Source organism: Teleopsis dalmanni, chromosome X (genome assembly GCF_002237135.1).
Source record: "Teleopsis dalmanni isolate 2A chromosome X, ASM223713v2, whole genome shotgun sequence".
NCBI lineage: Eukaryota > Metazoa > Arthropoda > Insecta > Diptera > Diopsidae > Teleopsis > Teleopsis dalmanni.
The window spans coordinates 21,623,044-21,642,878 of record NC_051848.1 but is presented as its reverse complement, the minus strand read 5'-3'; the positions used below and the strand labels follow the sequence as shown (position 1 = coordinate 21,642,878).

Below are 19,835 nucleotides of genomic sequence, written 5' to 3'. Positions count from 1 at the left end.
AATTGAAGAACATTTTATTGACTAAACTTTTGGAGCTAATAAGGAGTATAGTTTCTATATTATAGCTGTCTGTCCTCTGGCGCAGAAGTAAGCGTATGACGATAATAAAAGTGATACAGAGTGACATATTCTGTAAATGATGTATTATTCATTTCTTAGTTTTCAAGTTAACAATAAAACTATAAAACTAAAATCTTTTAAGCACAAGAATCCCTTTTGATATACATAGGTGTTCCATACCATTTCGTGTAAATCTTAATATTCACTTATTGATCAATACTTAATACAAATTTTAGTTAAGTTACGTTATTTTCTGTTTGATTTTTGTTGTGATTGAATTATATCTTAAATAGGTATAGATAGAAAAGTTTAGATCATTTGTGTTTAAAACGACCTGCACTCTCAAAATTGGATTCAAGAGACTCATAGTCTGACATGTATTTACACACATATCCTATGTACCCCACGTATAGGACCTGACATAGTGCATGAACTGATAAACAACCCAACCTAAAAATTGAAAAACATTTCCACTCTGTGGCTGAATGACAGTTGCAAGGCTTTGCAATCCTTGAAGCAATTCAATTGCTGTTTCCGAATCATCGTCGCCGTCTACATTAGTGTATTCTGTTTTAAGGTTTTTATATTTATTTTTAGTAGAGTCTATTTTGGTTTTCGATTTCGACAGTTTTTTGGGTTGTAAGTTGATATTTGATAAGCTTCTCTGTCTCTGGTAAAATCTTTTTGATGGTCCAATTTCGGATTCGATATCTTCTATCGTATCAAGTTCAGTTCTTGATTTTCTTTTAAGTTCTCTGGGTTCTAGTTCATATTCTTCTTCATCTGCATAAAGTTTGGTTTTGGACTTGCTTTTATGTATATTGTGTTTTACTTTGGGTTCATTATCTTCTGTGAAGAGTTTGGTTTTAGATTTTCTTTTATGTTTATTGTGTTCTATTTCATATTCATCTTCGTCTCTATAATGTTTGGTTATAGATTTTCTTTTATGCGTTTTGGGTTCTAATTCATATTTGTCTTCATCTCTATAAAGTTTGGTTTTAGATTGTTTCTTATGCTTTTCGGGTTCTAAATCATATTCGTCTTCATCTCTATAAAGTTTGGTTTTAGATTTTCTTTTACGATTTTTGGGTTTTATTTCAAATTCGTCTTCATCATTATAAAGTTCAGTTTTAGATTTTATTCTATGTTTGCCTGATTCTAAATCAGATTCTTCATCTGTAGAAAATTCGGATTTATGTTTTCTTTTATGTTTTCTGGGGTCTTGATTAGCATCTATACTATTTCTGTACTGTGCTTTATTCAATTTTTTTGAAAAATGGGTTTTATGAGGAATTTTTTCGGACGATTCTGTAATAGAAAGGGAATCTCATTGAAATATTAACTGATGAAGTATTATGGATCTGATATTTTTATTTCTTACTTACACTAACGCAAACTTTTATACTATAATAAACATTATACATGTGTAAAAACATAAGTGCTATAAAATATAAAAAAATTAATTGAACAACAGAACTCATATTCAATATATAGTAATCTCCATAATAATAACTGTTTCGACCAAACCCCTTCCATCCATGCCATTAATTTCGTTTCTTGGAGCCAGGAATTGTCTTCCGAGGGTAAATTACGTTGGTTAAATATATTCTTTATATCATGGGATGGATTTATATACCTATATGTCTGTGCCCAGGGAATAAAAATATTTATATATATATATATACATATATATATATGAATGCAGACATATAATACTCATATATTATGAGTATACTTAATAAAGAATACTTGCTATAATTTATAGCTTATTACTTAATGTATTCTTAACGTACTCTGCTTTGATGTACTGGAGTATTCTTCATCATATTCTTCGTCACTGGTATCAGGGGGGCTGTGCTCTCTGAAAGTCTTAATTTTCATTTTGTATCATTTTCAACTAAGGCAACATTGAGCTGTTATTGATGAGCCCCTCACCAGACCCCAGAATTTTGTGCGCAAAATGTAACTTAAATTTAAAATCAAAAACAATCAAAGATTAATTTTTATTAAAAATAAATTTATAAAAAAAAATTTTAAACGACTATATTAACATAGGTTACCTCATTTAAATGGGCTTTCATATTTTGAAAGTTTTCTGTAAAGTTTTTTTTGAGTTGAGCATAATAACCATAATAATAATAAGGTGGCAACACGTAAAAACATCATCGTTTAACGAAAAGTTAATGGCATGCTTATAATTACAATGTCTTGTAAGTATAGCATATTTATTTCCAAAATCCTGATGGAATCAGAAATATAAACAGACTATTTCAACATATTTTTATTCAATATAAAATTACACAGAAATACAAAAAATTATTGAGCAACTCTTCTCTTTTAGATAGCAAATTACGTCAACATGATAACCTTGAGATAACCCTATATTACTCTAACCCTGAGATATCACCCCATTAAAGCCCATCTTCAGTTTAACTCTTGTTCATGATTCAATATTATTCACAAAACCATTTTACACAAGCTTTAGCACTTATAAGATGCAATCGATGAAAAAATTAAAAACCGCATGATCATCGATTGCGTCATTGCCTTTACTAATAAGCACTCGGATGGTTAGAAAATGGCTTCAAAGGAAAAATTAATTCAATTATAGGGCTCGTCGCTGCCAGCTACAGTCGCAATTTGAGTTATGACTTTTTGAGACAAACTAATAGTGGATAGGTATATGCTACCCTAAGCAGTCGGGTTATTCCAAATGCAGAACATCTGACTTGATACACAGAAGCAAATCAGAAGTATCTAGGTTATTGAACAACATAGAACTAAACTCGGCCTATCCTGTGGTATCTCCTGCAATGCATATCTACCAACTTTCAAAGAAAGGACAACAGAAAACCTGTTGTGCCTATGTCTAGGCTTAGCTAGAAATACGCTTAGGTTTTTGGAGGTCCCCTTCTTTAACACACTCAGCAATATTTCTAGTATAAGCATTGTCCAACCTCTGGCCGTACAAAGTGTGTTTATATCAATCATCTATTAAGCTCCTTCATTCATGCATTCAGTCAAAACTCAACTAACCTCAGATATGTATATTGAAAGTTTCTTCCTTTTTTAGCTATGATCGACAAAAAATGTTGACAGAGCCGTAACCAAGCCATCCATAAATATCGATTTATTTCCCGTACATTTAATCCTTCAATATATGGGAGAAAGAATTCTGAATGGCTTACAGGTTATGATTTTAGCGAGCGTGTGTTGTACTTTATTTGATATTTTGAAATCATCAGATAAGTCAAGGAGTTATGAAAGTATCTGGATGTTTGGTTATGAATAAACTTATTCAAACTACCAGAGCATCCAACTTAAATTTTTTTTAAAAATTCTTCTAAAACAACAACTTCGAGGAGTTTTCATCGTACTCAAAAAAAATGTAGTCATAACTGCAAGTCTTAAATACAGAAAAGAGAGTTTTCAATATATGTATATTTTGTTTTTTTTTTTTAAATTAACAGGAACTATTAGTGTTTGAATTTAAAAATTTTTTGTGTATTTATTTTTCTTACAAAAAGTTATACTAATTATCTTTACAAAAAAAAAAATTTAAGTCTCAATAATTTACAAAGTCACAGATATAGCCATTTTTACGATTCACTAGTATTAATGTTTTAAAAACGAGATTATTAAAAAAGTGTCTCCCAAATGGAGGTGAAGAAGTCAAAATTTTGTTCCCTTATAAAAGAATGACCCATATGTAAGATAAATTATTAATGAAATGTTTGGATCCCATAGATATATAACCAATATGAAAGAAATGATACAATACATTGCAATTGGATGTATATAATCATATATTTACTATAATTCACATAACAGTGTTTATTTGAGTATATATTTGAAATTAATATAAATTTACTTAATTAATTTACTTAACTAATGAATTTTGTTTTTTTATAAACAAATAAGTGTTTAAAAATAGTTTGTGAAAAATAAAAATAAAAACAAGAAATATAATTTGCAACATGGGTTTCCAGATTTTTTCGAAATTTATCCTTTAATTTTTCATATTTTCAAAGAGTTTTGTGATTCACATCGCTTAACCGAAGAAAAACCTCTGCAAAAAAAAAAAAAATAAACATAAAACTATATCAAATTTTTCTTTTTTTTGCAAACCTTCAAAATTTATCATTTTTGTTATAATTTAATCTCTCCATCCTGAAAGGATTAAACGAAAGGTTAGTGTTACATTTGTCCTTTATCTTAACAGCGCCTGCATATAAATTGTGTATTTTCCATTTTTGCTGCCATCCTCCAAAAAATACACCTAAATGAATTATAAAAATTATTTCTTTTTGTCTCATTTACACCACAAGTTTCACGACTCACCATGCCTCCTTCATCCACAATTTTGTTAAATAAGTACACCAAAAAAAAAACTGATTGCATGATGATTTGATCTAATTATGATGAGATCTAAGACAGAAATTACCGACTCTGTGAAGGTATACAGCTTACAACTATTAACCTTTCCTTCCCGAAACAATCAAAAGAATCTGATAGTTCAATACATCAGTAAGAACATCTGGCTTCATTCGGTTTAAGTATTAAAGTCTGCGTCCAAATGCTGTGAGTCTCGAGTTGTGCAGTAGACAATTTTCTGTATACCTATGACATACCAGAATCTTGTTTATCGTCGATATTTTCTTTTTCACTTTATGGAAATAGTGAAGAAAAAACCATTAACTATATGGGTACAATATATGTTAAATTAATGAATTTTTAACTTACACTGTTACACTCTTCCTCTCGAATCTCATCATTTTTAGCTTTTGAATCAGTTTTTTTACTTGAAATATGTGATTTATTTCTTCCTTTGTTTCTTAAAAGCTTTCTTCTTAACAGGGTTACAGCCCATCGGCATATTAACTATAAGTGAACCTGAATGTCCACTTGGTCCCGGCATCTCCAAATTCTGTTGTTCGGTCATTGGAATCGAACAATTCATGGCACCCGTGTCTGTTTTATTCTTTCTCTCCTCATTAATTAAATGGAGCAAATTCTGTTTAAGTTTCAACTCATTTTTACTGATTGACGAAATTTTAAGCTTTGCCAGACTTTGCTTCTTTTTAACTAAACATCATTTATTAACCACAAACATAAGGACTTGTTTTTTTACTTCATATAATTTGTACTTACAGTTTTTTCTCTTGGGCTTTGGAGGATATTTCCGACCTTTTTGAACATTACGTTGTATTCGTAGTGTGCAACATTTTCCATTTATGTGCCGCTGATCCTTCTTCTCATCTTCATCCTCAAAGTCATCATCGTCGTCATCATCATCTACTTCTGATTCTGATTCTGAATCTAAATCACTTCCGTCTGAAGAGCAGTCACAATAAACAAGTCTTTTGTGTTTTCCTTGGAATGGTCTAGGTCCAATAATTGATGGTAATTTCCACACACTCTTTTTATTGTCTTCAAGTTGAATCCTCCTAACGTCTCTCTTAAAAGTCTTGTCAATTGAGTTGGTATGATTCTTTTTAAGAAAATTAACTTTCTTCATAAAGCCTTCTACGATCTCTTTTTGACGTTCGCGGTGTAAATTAAGTTCCTTTTTAAATGCTTTAAATATATCATCGAGTGAATCACTTAGATCTTCTTTCAATTTCCGACCCATATTTTATTCCGAAATATACAATACACTATAATTTGGATATAGAATTCTTTAGTTGTTGGCAGAGAAAAAATTAGAAACTGGCTTTAGTTGTAAAATATTTGAAATGAATTGAAATAAAAATTTGTTTAAGTTGAAATAAAAACACGCCTGCTTTATAAAATTATTTGAAAGTAGAAAAAATTCCAGAACGAGTTAACTTCGGATGATCATAATAGACATATATAAGATTTTAATAGGAAATTTCTTGCTTAAAACATAATAAGTGCGTGTCTTGTGTTAGGTGCATGTAGAAAACACTAGCTGATATTCTTATATTTAAAAAAAGGCCTCAACATCATGGCATACTAAATTGAGGTCATATTAGTGACGAAATAATTCTCCAGCTATCATCTACACAAATGTTCCGTATTTTATTTTGCTTTTATATATAAAGGTAATAAAATAACAATTTATTTATATTTTTTAAAAATTAACGTTTTTAAAATAATTTGAAAAACTATTCGTTAAAGACAAATTCGAAAACCTTATCATAGAAACAGTACCAAAAACAAGAAAAATTGCTTGCTAAAAGCATTAAAAATGTTTATAGTGCTTGCTTTGTTAAGTGAAAGCGCTAGTTAGCATGGACAGTATCGTTGAAAGGAAAATAATGGCAGTGCTAGCGAACTGCACTAAAAATGGTGACGGAATTAGTAAAATTAAGAATTGGGCTTCATTAGAGTTGAACTTTGTAAGTTGTAAGTTAAGTTACATAAAAATTTTTAATATTGAAGTTATTTTTTTGATTAACTTTACTTTGTATTATAATTTTTTGTGAGTAAATGTAATTTATGTTAAAAAGTACTTACTATGGAAACTAAAAAAATGCTAAAAACTTTTTATGCAGTCTATTATATTTCTTTGGGTATGTTTAGGACAATTTATTGTTTAAAGAATATAAGATATTATTTTTAATGTGATATATCGTATCTGGCTGCACTATATATAAATTCACACTTCCTTTAGTGAATTGTATAGCGACAGCTTGTTTTTTGGGGAAGGGGGGTTGGACAGAATTAAGTGTACAAAATATCTAAAATATTTATTAATAATGTGTAGTTTTTTTTTTTAAAGAAATTTACTACCTATGAACTGCAAAAGTTTTTAAGTTGACATAAATTATTGTGTCGAACAAATTACGAAATATTTTTGTTCATTTTTAAACGGCAGCCCCATTCGGTTTTCCTCCTCCGACTCAACAAATTACGTATAAAAAAATAATGGCTTCCACATTACAAGTATTTTTTTTAGTTTTTAAATAAGAAAATGTAGTAATGAAGCTATAAAACAATAAAACCGTAAAATAAGATACAAAAGGCAAAATTGACTTACTTATGTCAAAAATTTTAATTATGAGAATTGCTCCCTTGCGAAGGAAGTAGCGATTAAAAATTGAATTATTTCACGCCAATTGGTAAAAAATGTAAGGCATATGCATTTCGCTTAATTTAAATTCATAAAGTTTAACTGCTCCTGCTTCATTTTAAGAAACAAATATGCAATTTGTTGAAAAAAAAATGGGGCGAAAAAATAAGAATAAGTAAGCGTACAGGACCGGCAACAAAATGGAATGAAAATGGAAATCTGTTGGTGGCAGTTATCGTTGCAGTAAAAGTTTTTGTCCGAGATAAAGAAACATTTCCGCAGATAATTAATTGCAGCATGAAAACTCAGAGCTTTCCTTTCGCTTTATTTTCTTACATAAAGAAAAGGAAATGTGCAAGAGAAAGCAAGAATGAATACAAACAAACGAATATTCCGATTGCATAAATGACTACTTGGGGAAAATGCTAACAAGGCATTTCCATTACTTGCAGTTCGAGTCCATACCGTAAATGGATCTTTCAATTAAAATCGTAAATATTTACATGCAGAACAACAAAAGTGGCATGAAATGACCAATACTCGGAAATGTCCCAAAATTTTGGGTATGTGGTCTTAATTTATAGTCTTAAGACATCTTAAGACATTTAACTTGATAATTAGTTCTTCATATGCCTCCCCTCTTCAGTTCAGCTTTACAGATATAAAAGTTGACAGACTTTTTAATTTTCCTCTATAATAAATATTTTACAAAAAGTATTTAAGTTTTGGAATGATAACACTGGGATGTCCTTTATAGAGGAGAAAATGGTTTCACGAAATCTCAAAAAACTTGTGTTCAAAATTTAGTAACTCTTACTCTTCGGTAAGCAACTAAAATCTGATAAAAATTTGTTTTTGAAGTACTATTCTAATGGTTATCACAACGGGCTATAGTTATCTCTTAGATGATGTGTAGATGTTCTTATCAAAAATCATATATAAATGTATTACTGAAATACAAGGGTAAAGATCATCATTTTATATATAGGTATTCCTCTCAACATCAACACACGTTCTTCCAAACTACCCTAACATAACCTACTATAATAGATTTGTGAAATATTTCAGTTATATTTATTTATTTATTGTTTATTATTTATTTTAGTGACATATGTTGAACGAGACTGTCATTTACAAGCCACTATCGAAAGATTATTGCATTCCAGATCAGTTGAATATATATTCGTTTACAAAGAGCAAGAGGAGAACTAAATCATTCAATTTTTTTCTTTTGCTCGTGCTTTTCTAAATTAGTTTGCAAGGTTCATTAACGGTAATACTTTTTGATTATCGTTGTTCCAAAGTATACTATAAGAATAATCTAGGAGGGTATTTCATGGATTCAAGACTAGGACTTATAGGCTTTATATTGTCTTTCATTAAAGAAATCGGACTTGGAGAAACACTCTAACTTTACTAAGCGACACAATTAGTCGTTTAGGTCACAGTGCACTACCTCTTTTTAAATAATAATAATATTAAAGTAAATGACGGATTGGAAGTAGTGACTTATCATTAGTTTTAATTCAAGAAGTTTTTAAGTCTTTTCCTTCACTGAATTTTGTTTCTCGATTTATTGCACTTAAATTTTTAATGTTGACCATTGTTTGATGAACAGTCGAGTCAGCAGCAAATGCCTCTGAAGTAAGCTGTACTGCATTATGCGTTGCAGGAGCACAAATTATGGACAACATTTAAATTGAGTCATTTGTGTCCTTTTGCTTACCCATACGTCCGTTTTGTCTGAATCTTTCTTAACTTTTGCACCAACTGTCAAGCAGACAAGTCAGCAAAAAACACTATAGTTTTTACAATTTTATTTCGACCCACGTTACTGTAAAGAATATCAAAGCACAAAAAACCAAAAAAAAAAAAGAAGAACGAATAAAAAAAAAAAGAAAAAAATAAAATAGAAGGAAAGAAAACTTAAGCAGCGGAAAAAGAAGAAAGGCACAAATGTGCACCAGCAATTTAGTTAAATTGAATTTTATTGCATATTTTCCGGCGCAGCTGGAATTCGTAAACTTCTTTATTTCGATGCTCGTTTTAAAAGCATTAAATTTAAACTTGACAACGGAACTTAGTATATAAACTTATCGTTTATATATTATACAAATATATGTTAAAAGCAAACCATAAATAAGCATCTCATAAAGTATCTAATATCAACAAGAAAACCTACAAAGTCCTTTATTTATTTTTCCACGCTCATGTTATATTGATTAGTGGTATTTCTCCCCTATCGATTGGCATTGTTTTGTGAAATTTAGTTTGTCTGCCTTGTAACAATAATTGCACAATCATCAGCGTTTACATTAGAATTCAAAAGCGGTATTTGCCTTGTTTACACAAAACTTAACGGGAACGCTCCGTAAAAATAAGTGAAAACACAGCAGGTGAGGGGCATAGTCTGGTGCGGCACAAAACACAAAATTGAAAGTACATAAAAATAATAATAAATAAAAATGTAAAAATTGAAATGTTCTACACTCTTCCTTGCCCTGATATATTCCATGTTTTATTCACTTATTAATTCTTTTTCTTCTTTCTGCTTGCGTTTTTATTGAAAATATCGTAAAAATTTTTACTTGCCTGACTTTAGGCGCCCCAGCGCAAATTTGCATACATCCCTCGTGCGTACAAATTCGTGTGGATGCCGTTGTATTTAGCGTAGTATGTGCTGGCATTTGCCGGTCATAAAATATCAAGAAACAAATAATACCGGGAACTCCCGCATAACATATGAGCTCACTTGTTTGCTTGTTGTTCCGTTCTGTGCGGTATAGCTGCGCTCCTTATTTCATATTCCGTATGCAAATTTTAAACGGCTTGTAAAACATAATAAATGCGGATAAAAATGAATTCGGTGAAATCATTGAGGAAGGTCGATAATGTTCAAGGGAAAATTGCTTTGTCATAATAAAGCACAAATTTGGATCGTTCGCTTTGAGTTCGGTTTTATTATCTATTGTATTTTCTTTACAATTATACTGAACTCTGGTTTTACACTTGATTTTATGTGTTATTATGTACATTATTATGTCCTATATAACACTTTGAAAACGGTTCGATGCTATTTCTGATAAAATGTTGGAGATCTATGAATTTTTATTTAATTTTCGTTATTTGAATTTAATTGATTCGGAAACGAAATTGTCCGTCTTCACCTCCTACAGTAAGTGAAAGATTAAGTGCAATTCAAATAAAATCTCTGTCATAACTTTTACTGGTCAAAGCGCCAATCGTGTCAGGTCCATCAATATCTCCGAGCTGGAGCTTTGGATTGATGGTTCCCCCATTTAGCTTGTTCAAAAGTTGAAATATTTTAAATTTGTGTTCACCTCTGAGCATAACTTTATCTCCCACATTAGTTATGCTATTAACAACGTCTTATTCAGGCAAAAATACTTGAAATATGCGCTCCATAGTTAGAATCAGCTTAATTGCAAGACAAAAGTACTTTGCAATAAGCAATTCATATGCCTTTTCCATCTAGTCCGAAATTAGCCCCCACAAGTTGGAGTTAATTGGGATCTTCGAAAGAAGAGTTGTTCATGATTGTATGAACCACCGACGCAGACGATGTGGTGAACACTGCCCCAATTTTTTTTTTTCACACCTCTGCTAAGGTTACACGAATATATCAACACTTGCTCTCACTTAGTAGAATATATTTCACACGCGGTTGGGATCCCTTTTCAACCATGCTGCCGACCATGCTTTTACCGAATGTACTATTTTATAAATTTCTCTTTTTTCGAGACCTAGTTAGTTAGTTAAAGTGAAGGGAGGAACGAATCCTACTCAATTAGCTAAGAAAGCCGTTTTGAATCTACAATTCCTTGTAATAATGTGTAGAAGAAGGTCGAATTAGAACCAGTTAGAAGTCTACATAAAGGCGAGAGGTTAGCCAATGCTTATACTAGAGATATTGCTAAATGTGTTAAAGAAGGGAACCTTCAAAAACCTATGCCTCGTTAAGGCCAAGCCTGGACATGGACACAATAGGTTTTCTGTTGTCCTTTCTTCAAGATTTGGTAGACATGCGTTACAGGAGATACCACAAGGTAGGCCGAGTCAAGCTCAAATGGTCCAGTGCCCTGTAAACACAGATATTAACCTACATACCTATGATTTGCTTCCGTGCATCAAGTCAGAGGGTCTGCATTTGGAATTTGTGCAAACTATATCGTAATTAAGTTAAATGTATGTTATTTCTCATTGGCGGAATTATAACTTGGATGTCGCCGGTAATATGATGTTATTCTATGCAATCAGTCCAGCACACTGATTTGTTTTTTTCTTTGTTAACTTTTAATCAACTCTTTTATTTTAATTAAAATTACAAAACAACTGTAGACGCTTTTAAAGATTTTTAATCAACGTACTAAACCTTAGTGTTATTTAAATAACTTTATATAACATATTTGTATTTACAAAATTATTTATAAGACAATTTATGGTGCAACAGATCGTTAAAAGAATATTATCTGCAAAATCTATAAATAAAAAAAGCGAACAAAACAGACTTAATTTTTCCAATAAAAATTAAATGATATTAAGAAGGCTTTCACTGAGTGAGTATATATTGAACTAATACAAAAACAAAAAAATTAATAAATATTTTTGCTGATATGAATTAATCTCTTGTACACAAATCGAGAAATGATTTTTAGATAGAGAAAGTTGTCCGAAGAAAAAAGCCTTAATCAACATAAATTAATTGGAAAAAAATCATATAGGAAACACTCAGCTATTTACTTAGGCATTAAAGTCATATCTGCACAGAAGCACTCTCTTTCTTGGGCAAAACTATACGAACACTGCTGTCGAACCATATGAACACAAACTCACATGAAGTGACATATTCTATCAAATTTGTTATCGCTAAGCCACTCATACTGCAGTCTTCACGTAGACCCCAAAAATCATTAATAATAATTAAATGCGTGACTAATTATGTAATTCATGGCGATTACGCCTTTATGAGTAGCGCACAGACGGAAGCAAACACGTTCGCAATATACAATAAATACTACAGCGCGAACACAAAAACAATCAGATACATTCCAAGACGGAACTGTTAGAGAACACATTCAGCAATGCTGAACTTATTAAATGTGATAAATTGAAATACTCGCACTCGCACTCCCACTCCCACTCCTTCCTTAGTGCCTAACAAATTTAATATTTCAATATGGCGTAATTAAGTGTAACTGTAGTCAAAGGAAAAGGACCACACAGCGTATGAGTATCCTTGTCTACAAATTTACTGTTCTATTGTTCACAAACAAATATATACATATATACATATATATATGTGCATGCATATATGTGGATGAGAAATATACGATGATTAAGATGACATCAGTTGTTAAAGTTGTGACATTACATATCCAGTCACTTGAGGTTGCTTGTGTTAGACGTTGGCATACTAGATAACACTACAAATATCATTAAATTTGCTTCGTTTTTGTAAATGACTTTTTTATTTTGATTCCTCCTCTGCTACAACTTTAATGAGTCATGATTTATATTATTACCCTCGTCATCGTATAACAAGAACTTCTAACATTTGTGTAAGATCAGAATTATGTGGTCTTATGTCGACACGAATGCCTATGAATGAGCTATGACTTATAATTAATTTAAACATATGTAAACATTAAGTACATAACCATTAACATATTTCTTTCTTAACATTTTCATTTTTTACGTTTTCATTTTTCTCTGTGTCTGTCATTAAAATATACTGTTATTTATGAGTTATACTAAGCTAAATACCAGGCACACACACGATCCAACTTATTGTGCAGTAACATAGTGTATCTGGAAGTAAGTGCTTTACTTGATTTTGTTAGAACCCAAATAACTTGTAATTAAACCGTCAGGTAATATCATATTTTTCTTATGCCATTTCTGGTAAACATTTGCACGATAACTAACATCTGGACAATCTGAATATACATAAGACTATGCTGGGCCACAAGACCTCCGTTTAGTATTTAAGACTTTGCCAAATGTACAAGGTGGTTTGAAAATGTCAGATCTTATGCGGTAACACAATAGGCGAATAGGCCTAAGTCGAACTTCACGATCGTCGGTAGATTTAGAAAAGCGATTTGCTTTACAGTGCGTCTAAGAAATATTTTATGTATGTCTTCACTGATAACTACAGTCTGGCAGATGTAACGATACTTAGCAAAAATTGAGACTGCATAAAGTTAAGAGACAAATTTATTATTAAAGAAAATTATATATTATGTCTTAACATAGTACTAACGATTTTTGAAAAGACTAATGTACAGATTATAGTGAATTCGATGCATTACATATTTTACTTATACAGAGAATATTTATAAGAATGAAAGTAGAGGATTTCTGCTTTAAACTGATACCTAATAATAATCTAGAAAAAAATTAATTTTCTCTTAATTTTGTGGATCACATATGTGAAAAACCGAATTAAAACCAAAATTGCACTAGCATTTGTTTTTGTGTTTGAAATACAACGTTATAGTAGTTAGGAATTTAAAAGTTTTTCAGAATTCTTCAGATCTAATAGATAAATAAACAAAATAAAAGAAATAATACCATTTATCAAAAATATGTATTTGTAATTATATATAATAAATAATGTGGGAGTATTTACATACACTTGAAACTAATATTAAAAATTTATTTAACTACTGAAATTTGTTTCTTATTTCTTTAAACATAAAACCAAAAAAAATTTTGAAAAATTCGTCATGAAAAAATAAATATATTTACAAAATGGGTCAATTTAAATCACTTAACTAAAAACAGAAAAAAAGATTATATGGAAAAATATATAAATTTTTTTTTTTGCTGACCTACGAAATTTATGATTTTCATCATCATTCCTACAAATATATTACACGGGTTAACTAAATGATGAGTGTTACATTTGTCCTTTATCTTAACAGCCCCTGTGTATTTTCCATTTTTGCTGCCATCCTCAAAAAAATACACCTATACGAATTATAAAAATTATTTCTTTTTCTCTCATTGACACCACAATTTTGACGACTCACCATGCCTCCTTCATCCACAATTTTGTTAAATAAGTACACCAAAAAAAAAACTGATTGCATGATGATTTGATCTAATTATGATGAGATCTAAGACAGAAATTACCGACTCTGTGGAGGTATACAGCTTACAACTATTAACCTTTCCTTCCCGAAACAATCAAAAGAATCTGATAGTTCAATACATCAGTAAGAAAATCTGGCTTCATTCGGTTTAAGTATTAAAGTCTGCGTCCAAATGCTGTGAGTCTCGAGTTGTGCAGTAGACAATTTTCTGTATACCTATGACATACCAGAATCTTGTTTATCGTCTATATCTTCTTTTTCACTTTATGGAAATAATGAAGAAAAAACCATTAACTATATGGGTACAATATATGTTAAATTAATGAATTTTTAACTTACACTGTTACACTCTTCCTCTCGAATCTCATCATTTTTAGCTTTTGAATCAGTTTTTTTACTTGAAATATGTGATTTATTTCTTCCTTTGTTTCTTAAAAGCTTTCTTCTTAACAGGGTTACAGCCCATCGGCATATTAACTATAAGTGAACCTGAATGTCCACTTGGTCCCGGCATCTCCAAATTCTGTCGCTCAGTCATTGGAATCGAACAATTCATGGCACCAGGGTTTGTTTTATTCTTTCTCTCCTCATTAATTAAATGGAGCAAATTCTGTTTAAGTTTCAACTCATTTTTACTGATTGACGAAATTTTAAGCTTTGCCAGACTTTGCTTCTTTTTAACTAAACATTATTTATTAACCACAAACATAAGAACTTGTTTTTTTACTTCATATAATTTGTACTTACAGTTTTTTCTCTTGGGCTTTGGAGGATATTTCCGACCTTTTTGAACATTACGTTGTATTCGTAGTGTGCAACATTTTCCATTTATGTGCCGCTGATCCTTCTTCTCATCTTCATCCTCAAAGTCATCATCGTCGTCATCATCATCTACTTCTGATTCTGATTCTGATTCTGAATCTAAATCACTTCCGTCTGAAGAGCAGTCACAATAAACAAGTCTTTTGTGTTTTCCTTGGAATGGTCCAGGTCCAATAATTGATGGTAATTTCCACACACTCTTTTTATTGTCTTCAAGTTGAATCCTCCTAACGTCTCTTTTAAAAGTCCTGTCAATTGAGTTGGTATGATTCTTTTTAAGAAAATTAACTTTCTTTATAAAGCCTTCTACGATCTCTTTTTGACGTTCGCGGTGTAAATTAAGTTCCTTTTTAAATGCTTTAAATATATCATCGAGTGAATCACTAAGATTTTCTTTCAATTTCCGACCCATATTTTATTCCGAAATATATAATACACTATAATTTGGATATAGAATTCTTTAGTTGTTGGCAGAGAAAAAATTAGAAACTGGCTTTAGTTGTAAAATATTTGAAATGAATTGTAATAAAAATTTGTTTAAGTTGAAATAAAAACACGCCTGCTTTATAAAATTATTTGAAAGTAGAAAAATTTCTAAAACGAGTTAACTTCGGATGATCATAATGGATATATATAAGATTTTGATAAGAACATTCTTGCTTAAAACATCATAAGTGCGTGTCATGTGTTATGTGCATATATGAAATAATGTTATAATGACTGAAGACGTGTTTGGTTTTAGACTTCTATGGACTTCTAAAACCACTATTGTTGAGGTGTAAATGAAATTTTCAAAATATTGGAGAACATATAGTACTGCATGACACTTTCCCTTTGTATACAATTAGCCATGATGATGAGTATGATATTCTCAGAAGTATCGTTTTTTCTTGTGCATTTATATATATTACTTACATTTATAATATGCAGATTAGTAGTACGTCTCAGTAATTAAAATGATTAGTCATAGTGTCATTTTAATGATACTATAGTTTTTAAGCTACTTTTAGGGAACTCGTTTTTTAAGGAAGTTGCAGTTAAAAAACTGCAAGACCTTCTATTAAGTAGCATTTTAAGCTTTGCCAACATAAAAATACAAAAATATTACAAGCGTTCCAAAACTTTCTAACAAAATATCTATCCATACAATTAGCGTTCAGGCACATCATTCTCATTGTAAACTGTACAATTTTTTTTTAACAATTTCTTGAGGTATTTTCTCCTATCGATGTAAAACTGTTAACCTTATTTTCTAATAAATATCACTTTTTACATGAGTAAATATCGAACAAAAAAAAATTTACCCTGTAATATCAGTTTTCATAATCGGAGTCGTGTTGACAGGTACATCGTTACCAACACTACCATATATCCAGTGACAAACGTGTTGAATATTTTCAATATCTTACTTATTTAGTGGGCCATTTCAAATGTAAGCCGTCCTTGGCCGCGTCGAGTAGTCTCCGTCAGCTAGCCCGATTTGTGGCTTTCTGTCGCCAGTTGGTAGTACTAAGCGTCACTAAAACGTTGATCTTCTTGTCCTTCAGCTGAAGATGCGGACGTCCTCTACCGCGTTTTCGACCTGCGGGTACCGAATCAAACACCTTTCTATAGCTGAAGCACTTTCTTTCATTCGAACGACACGATCCAGTCAGTTGAGCCGCACAATTTTTATGCATTTAACTATATCAATGCTGCGGCATAGCTTATACAGCTCATCGTTAATAACAATCTTCATTATTATCTAATATTAATATTTAAATTTGAGTATATAATAAGAGAAATTTAACAATAAATAAATAATTTGTAATACAATTATTCTTTTGAAAGGTCCTGAGGCCACGATAAAAGAAAAGCTATTTTCGTTGTTGTTGTGTTTGTTGTTCTACAGCGTTTGCTTTGTTTGTTTTCGGTTTTTTTTTTGATTTTTTTTTTGTTCTTTTTGTTTTTATTTTCTCTATAATCGAAGAGTTTATTTCAACAATTTTTGAAAATTTAAAAAGTTCAAACGCTTTGAGTACACATCTATTTTCATCCATTAAAATACTTTAGTTTTCTGCTGGCGCATCGCAAAACTTTATCCATTGCAATTTCAATTCACTAACCGATTTTCTAAAAACTCTTAAGCGTTTTCGGATATAAACTATTTTGGTTCAACTTCTTCTTCAGCTACGAAAGCAAACTTAAGTTGCTTGTGTGTGCACATTTCAAACGCAGTGCGTATAAGAATTTTTCTTTTTGAAAAATGTAAATAAAGTAAAAGTACTTCGATATGTGGATAAAGAAATATTAAATGTACTCCTCTTTTACTGTGCTTGCTAGCCACTGTGGTGAAGTGCTTAAGGTGAATAACTTCGAGTAAGAAATAAACAAATAAACATAAGCCAAAACAATACCAACACTATTAACAGTGAGCAATAAAAACAAAAAAAAAAAAAATAACAGCAATTGCAATAATAATAATAACACAACTACCAGCACTGACAACAAAAACAACAACGACATTTAGTGTGAAGAAAATAACAGTAACAAAAGTAAAAGAAAAATAAAAAATTACAATACAAATTACAATAACAAAGATGAATAACATCAATAACAGCACTGAAAACTGTTAAGACAACAAATAAAAACAAATGCACACTAGTGTGCCAGCCAGTGTAAACTGAAAAAGTGAAAACAAAACAAAACAACAACAACAACAATAGCAGCCGTAGCAGCAGCAGCAGCAGCAGCAGCAGCAATTGAGGCAGTAATACCAGTCAGTGGTTGTAGTGGTAGTGGCAGTAGCAGTAGCCATACAACATGAAGAATGAGGAATGAGGAATGAAATGTAATATAAAAAATGGCAAACGATATCCTTCCATTCAATTTGAATTCATCAATAAAGCTTAAGCAATGCGTTTCCAATATACTTTGGTATGGTTTGCAAAAATTGATTGCTTCGAGAGGCAAGTCAATGTAGCTGCTATGTTATTTGCCTTGTTCTTATAGTTGTTGTTGTTGTTGTTGTTTTTGTTGTTGCTCTTGTAAATTCACTGATGCATGTAGAGTGTTGGGGAAGAACGCTGTGGCTAAGAACGCTGTGGCAATGGTATAGGACGATATGGTGTGTTGCAGTGTAGTGTGCCGCCATGATGTATGTGTGCCTTATTTCAGCGCCTTAAACATGGTTTCTTGTTTATTCGTTGTTTGTTAGTTGGTGTGTTCATATTTCTTGTTTGCTTGATTGTGCTTTGCGCACTTTTCACTTTTTCACTTTTCAACTTATCGAAAGTGAAAGTGAAACTGATTGAAAAAACAACAACAATAACAACAGTAACAACAATAACACCGGCTATATAGTGAAAACGCAAAAATAATAAACAAAACAAATTTAGCATACTTAAGTTTAGATGATAAAAACAAAAACAAAAACTGCAACAATAACAAAAACAAAAACAAAAACAGCAGGAGAAGGCTTTCGTATTATCGAGGTTTAAATTTTCATTGTTTAGAAAATTTATTTTTGTCTTAAATAAGTCATCTATATTAATGATAGGGAAGAGTTATCATCCTTCTAGTAGATAGATGTTTATGCTGCGAAATTGAGCACAGCGAAGGAAGAAAAAATTAGTTAATAAGTGCTTTCAATCCAATTAAAAATGTCCTAATAGATCAAATTGAAGCATCACAAGTAAATAAATTAGTTAGTTAGTTTAACCCTGAAGACAGAAAGTCCATTTCAAGAGCACGCAGTCAGCACTGAATTAGCACTAAAAGTTGGAAGGAATAAATCCACTCATTAAACTTAAAGTTATGAATAAATTCTATTAGCAGTTAAAAAAAAAGGATAAGAATTTCTTTATTTAGTTTATAAACTTTTATCTTAATAATGAAAGTATAAACTAACAATTAAATTAGAGTAGATCTCCGTTAGTCCGTATTTCTGGTAATTTGAAGTTTCACGTAAACCAAAAGAAAATTAAAATAAAGTGACAAAAAACTTGGAACTTGAGCATTGAAAGTTTGTGCAGCCTTGACTACTTGTGAAAAAACTCGATTAGTCATCGTTTCTAATTTGACAGGCATAAGTTCTAACCCTAGCACTTTCAGTCTAAACAAATTATATACGGATTATAAACTAATTCAAAAAAAAAAAAATTCGAGTATATCCTAAGACCACCGTTGACGAGTACTTGGCAATACACGAAACAGCGTTATATGGTCAGCTTAATTTCAATAAATTAACTTAAATTTTTGATGTTGCTTTTTTAATTTCTATTCGAACCCTTCTAACTTTTAAGGCAAGAAAAAATTAACATTAAAAAAATAGAATAATTTTTTTCTTTAATTTCTCTTTATTGTGAAGAGCATCAAAAATTGCGTTGTGTGAAAACCATCCCCTTGAAATGAATTGGGAAGATTCCAGCTATTAGCCTTTGACAGATTTCCAGCTAGAAACTTAGAATTAAATTAGAAAAAGCAAAATATATATTTTATACCATGTATTCTGGATCGATCACTAAAATCGGTTTCACTTTTTATGAATATGTCTACTCGATAGTCACGTCAAATATATCACATTTACGGGTTATGTGTCCTCTAGTCGTTCGCAGGTGCCACAAACATTTGGATAACAATCCTGAAGCGTTCTTACATTCTTTAATGACGACTGATTTTACGTGACTGTTGCCAAACTCTGTACACAACCGAAACTTAAGGTCCTGGGTATAAGACTCGCTGTATACACTATTCATTCATTACCCAACAGGTGTTAGATGACTTTTAAGGTCTGCTACATGTAGGCTGTGCGATAACTT

General features: G+C 31.0%; 3 protein-coding genes across 3 annotated transcripts; all 3 read right to left on the bottom strand.

Moving 5' to 3' along the window:
• Nucleotides 1–2,045, bottom strand: LOC119688129 (trichohyalin-like). The gene is made up of 2 exons (XM_038102786.1): nt 1,854–2,045; nt 1–1,368 (listed from the first exon to the last, which is right to left on the bottom strand). The coding sequence occupies exons 1-2, from the start codon at nt 1,939–1,941 to the stop codon at nt 455–457; spliced, it is 1,002 nt and encodes a 333-aa protein (XP_037958714.1). The 5' UTR covers nt 1,942–2,045; the 3' UTR covers nt 1–454.
• A 2,034-nt stretch (nt 2,046–4,079) lies between these two features.
• LOC119688128 lies at nt 4,080–5,784 on the bottom strand. Its single transcript, XM_038102785.1, has 5 exons — nt 5,212–5,784; nt 4,804–5,145; nt 4,402–4,726; nt 4,189–4,339; nt 4,080–4,129 (listed from the first exon to the last, which is right to left on the bottom strand). Exons 1-2 carry the CDS (start codon nt 5,690–5,692, stop codon nt 4,877–4,879), a joined length of 750 nt encoding a protein of 249 aa, XP_037958713.1. The 5' UTR covers nt 5,693–5,784; the 3' UTR covers nt 4,080–4,129; nt 4,189–4,339; nt 4,402–4,726; nt 4,804–4,876.
• An 8,639-nt stretch (nt 5,785–14,423) lies between these two features.
• LOC119662667 (ATPase family AAA domain-containing protein 2-like) lies at nt 14,424–15,546 on the bottom strand. Its single transcript, XM_038072347.1, has 3 exons — nt 14,962–15,546; nt 14,554–14,895; nt 14,424–14,476 (listed from the first exon to the last, which is right to left on the bottom strand). The coding sequence occupies exons 1-2, from the start codon at nt 15,446–15,448 to the stop codon at nt 14,627–14,629; spliced, it is 756 nt and encodes a 251-aa protein (XP_037928275.1). The 5' UTR covers nt 15,449–15,546; the 3' UTR covers nt 14,424–14,476; nt 14,554–14,626.
• Between the last annotated feature and the right edge of the window lie 4,289 nt (nt 15,547–19,835).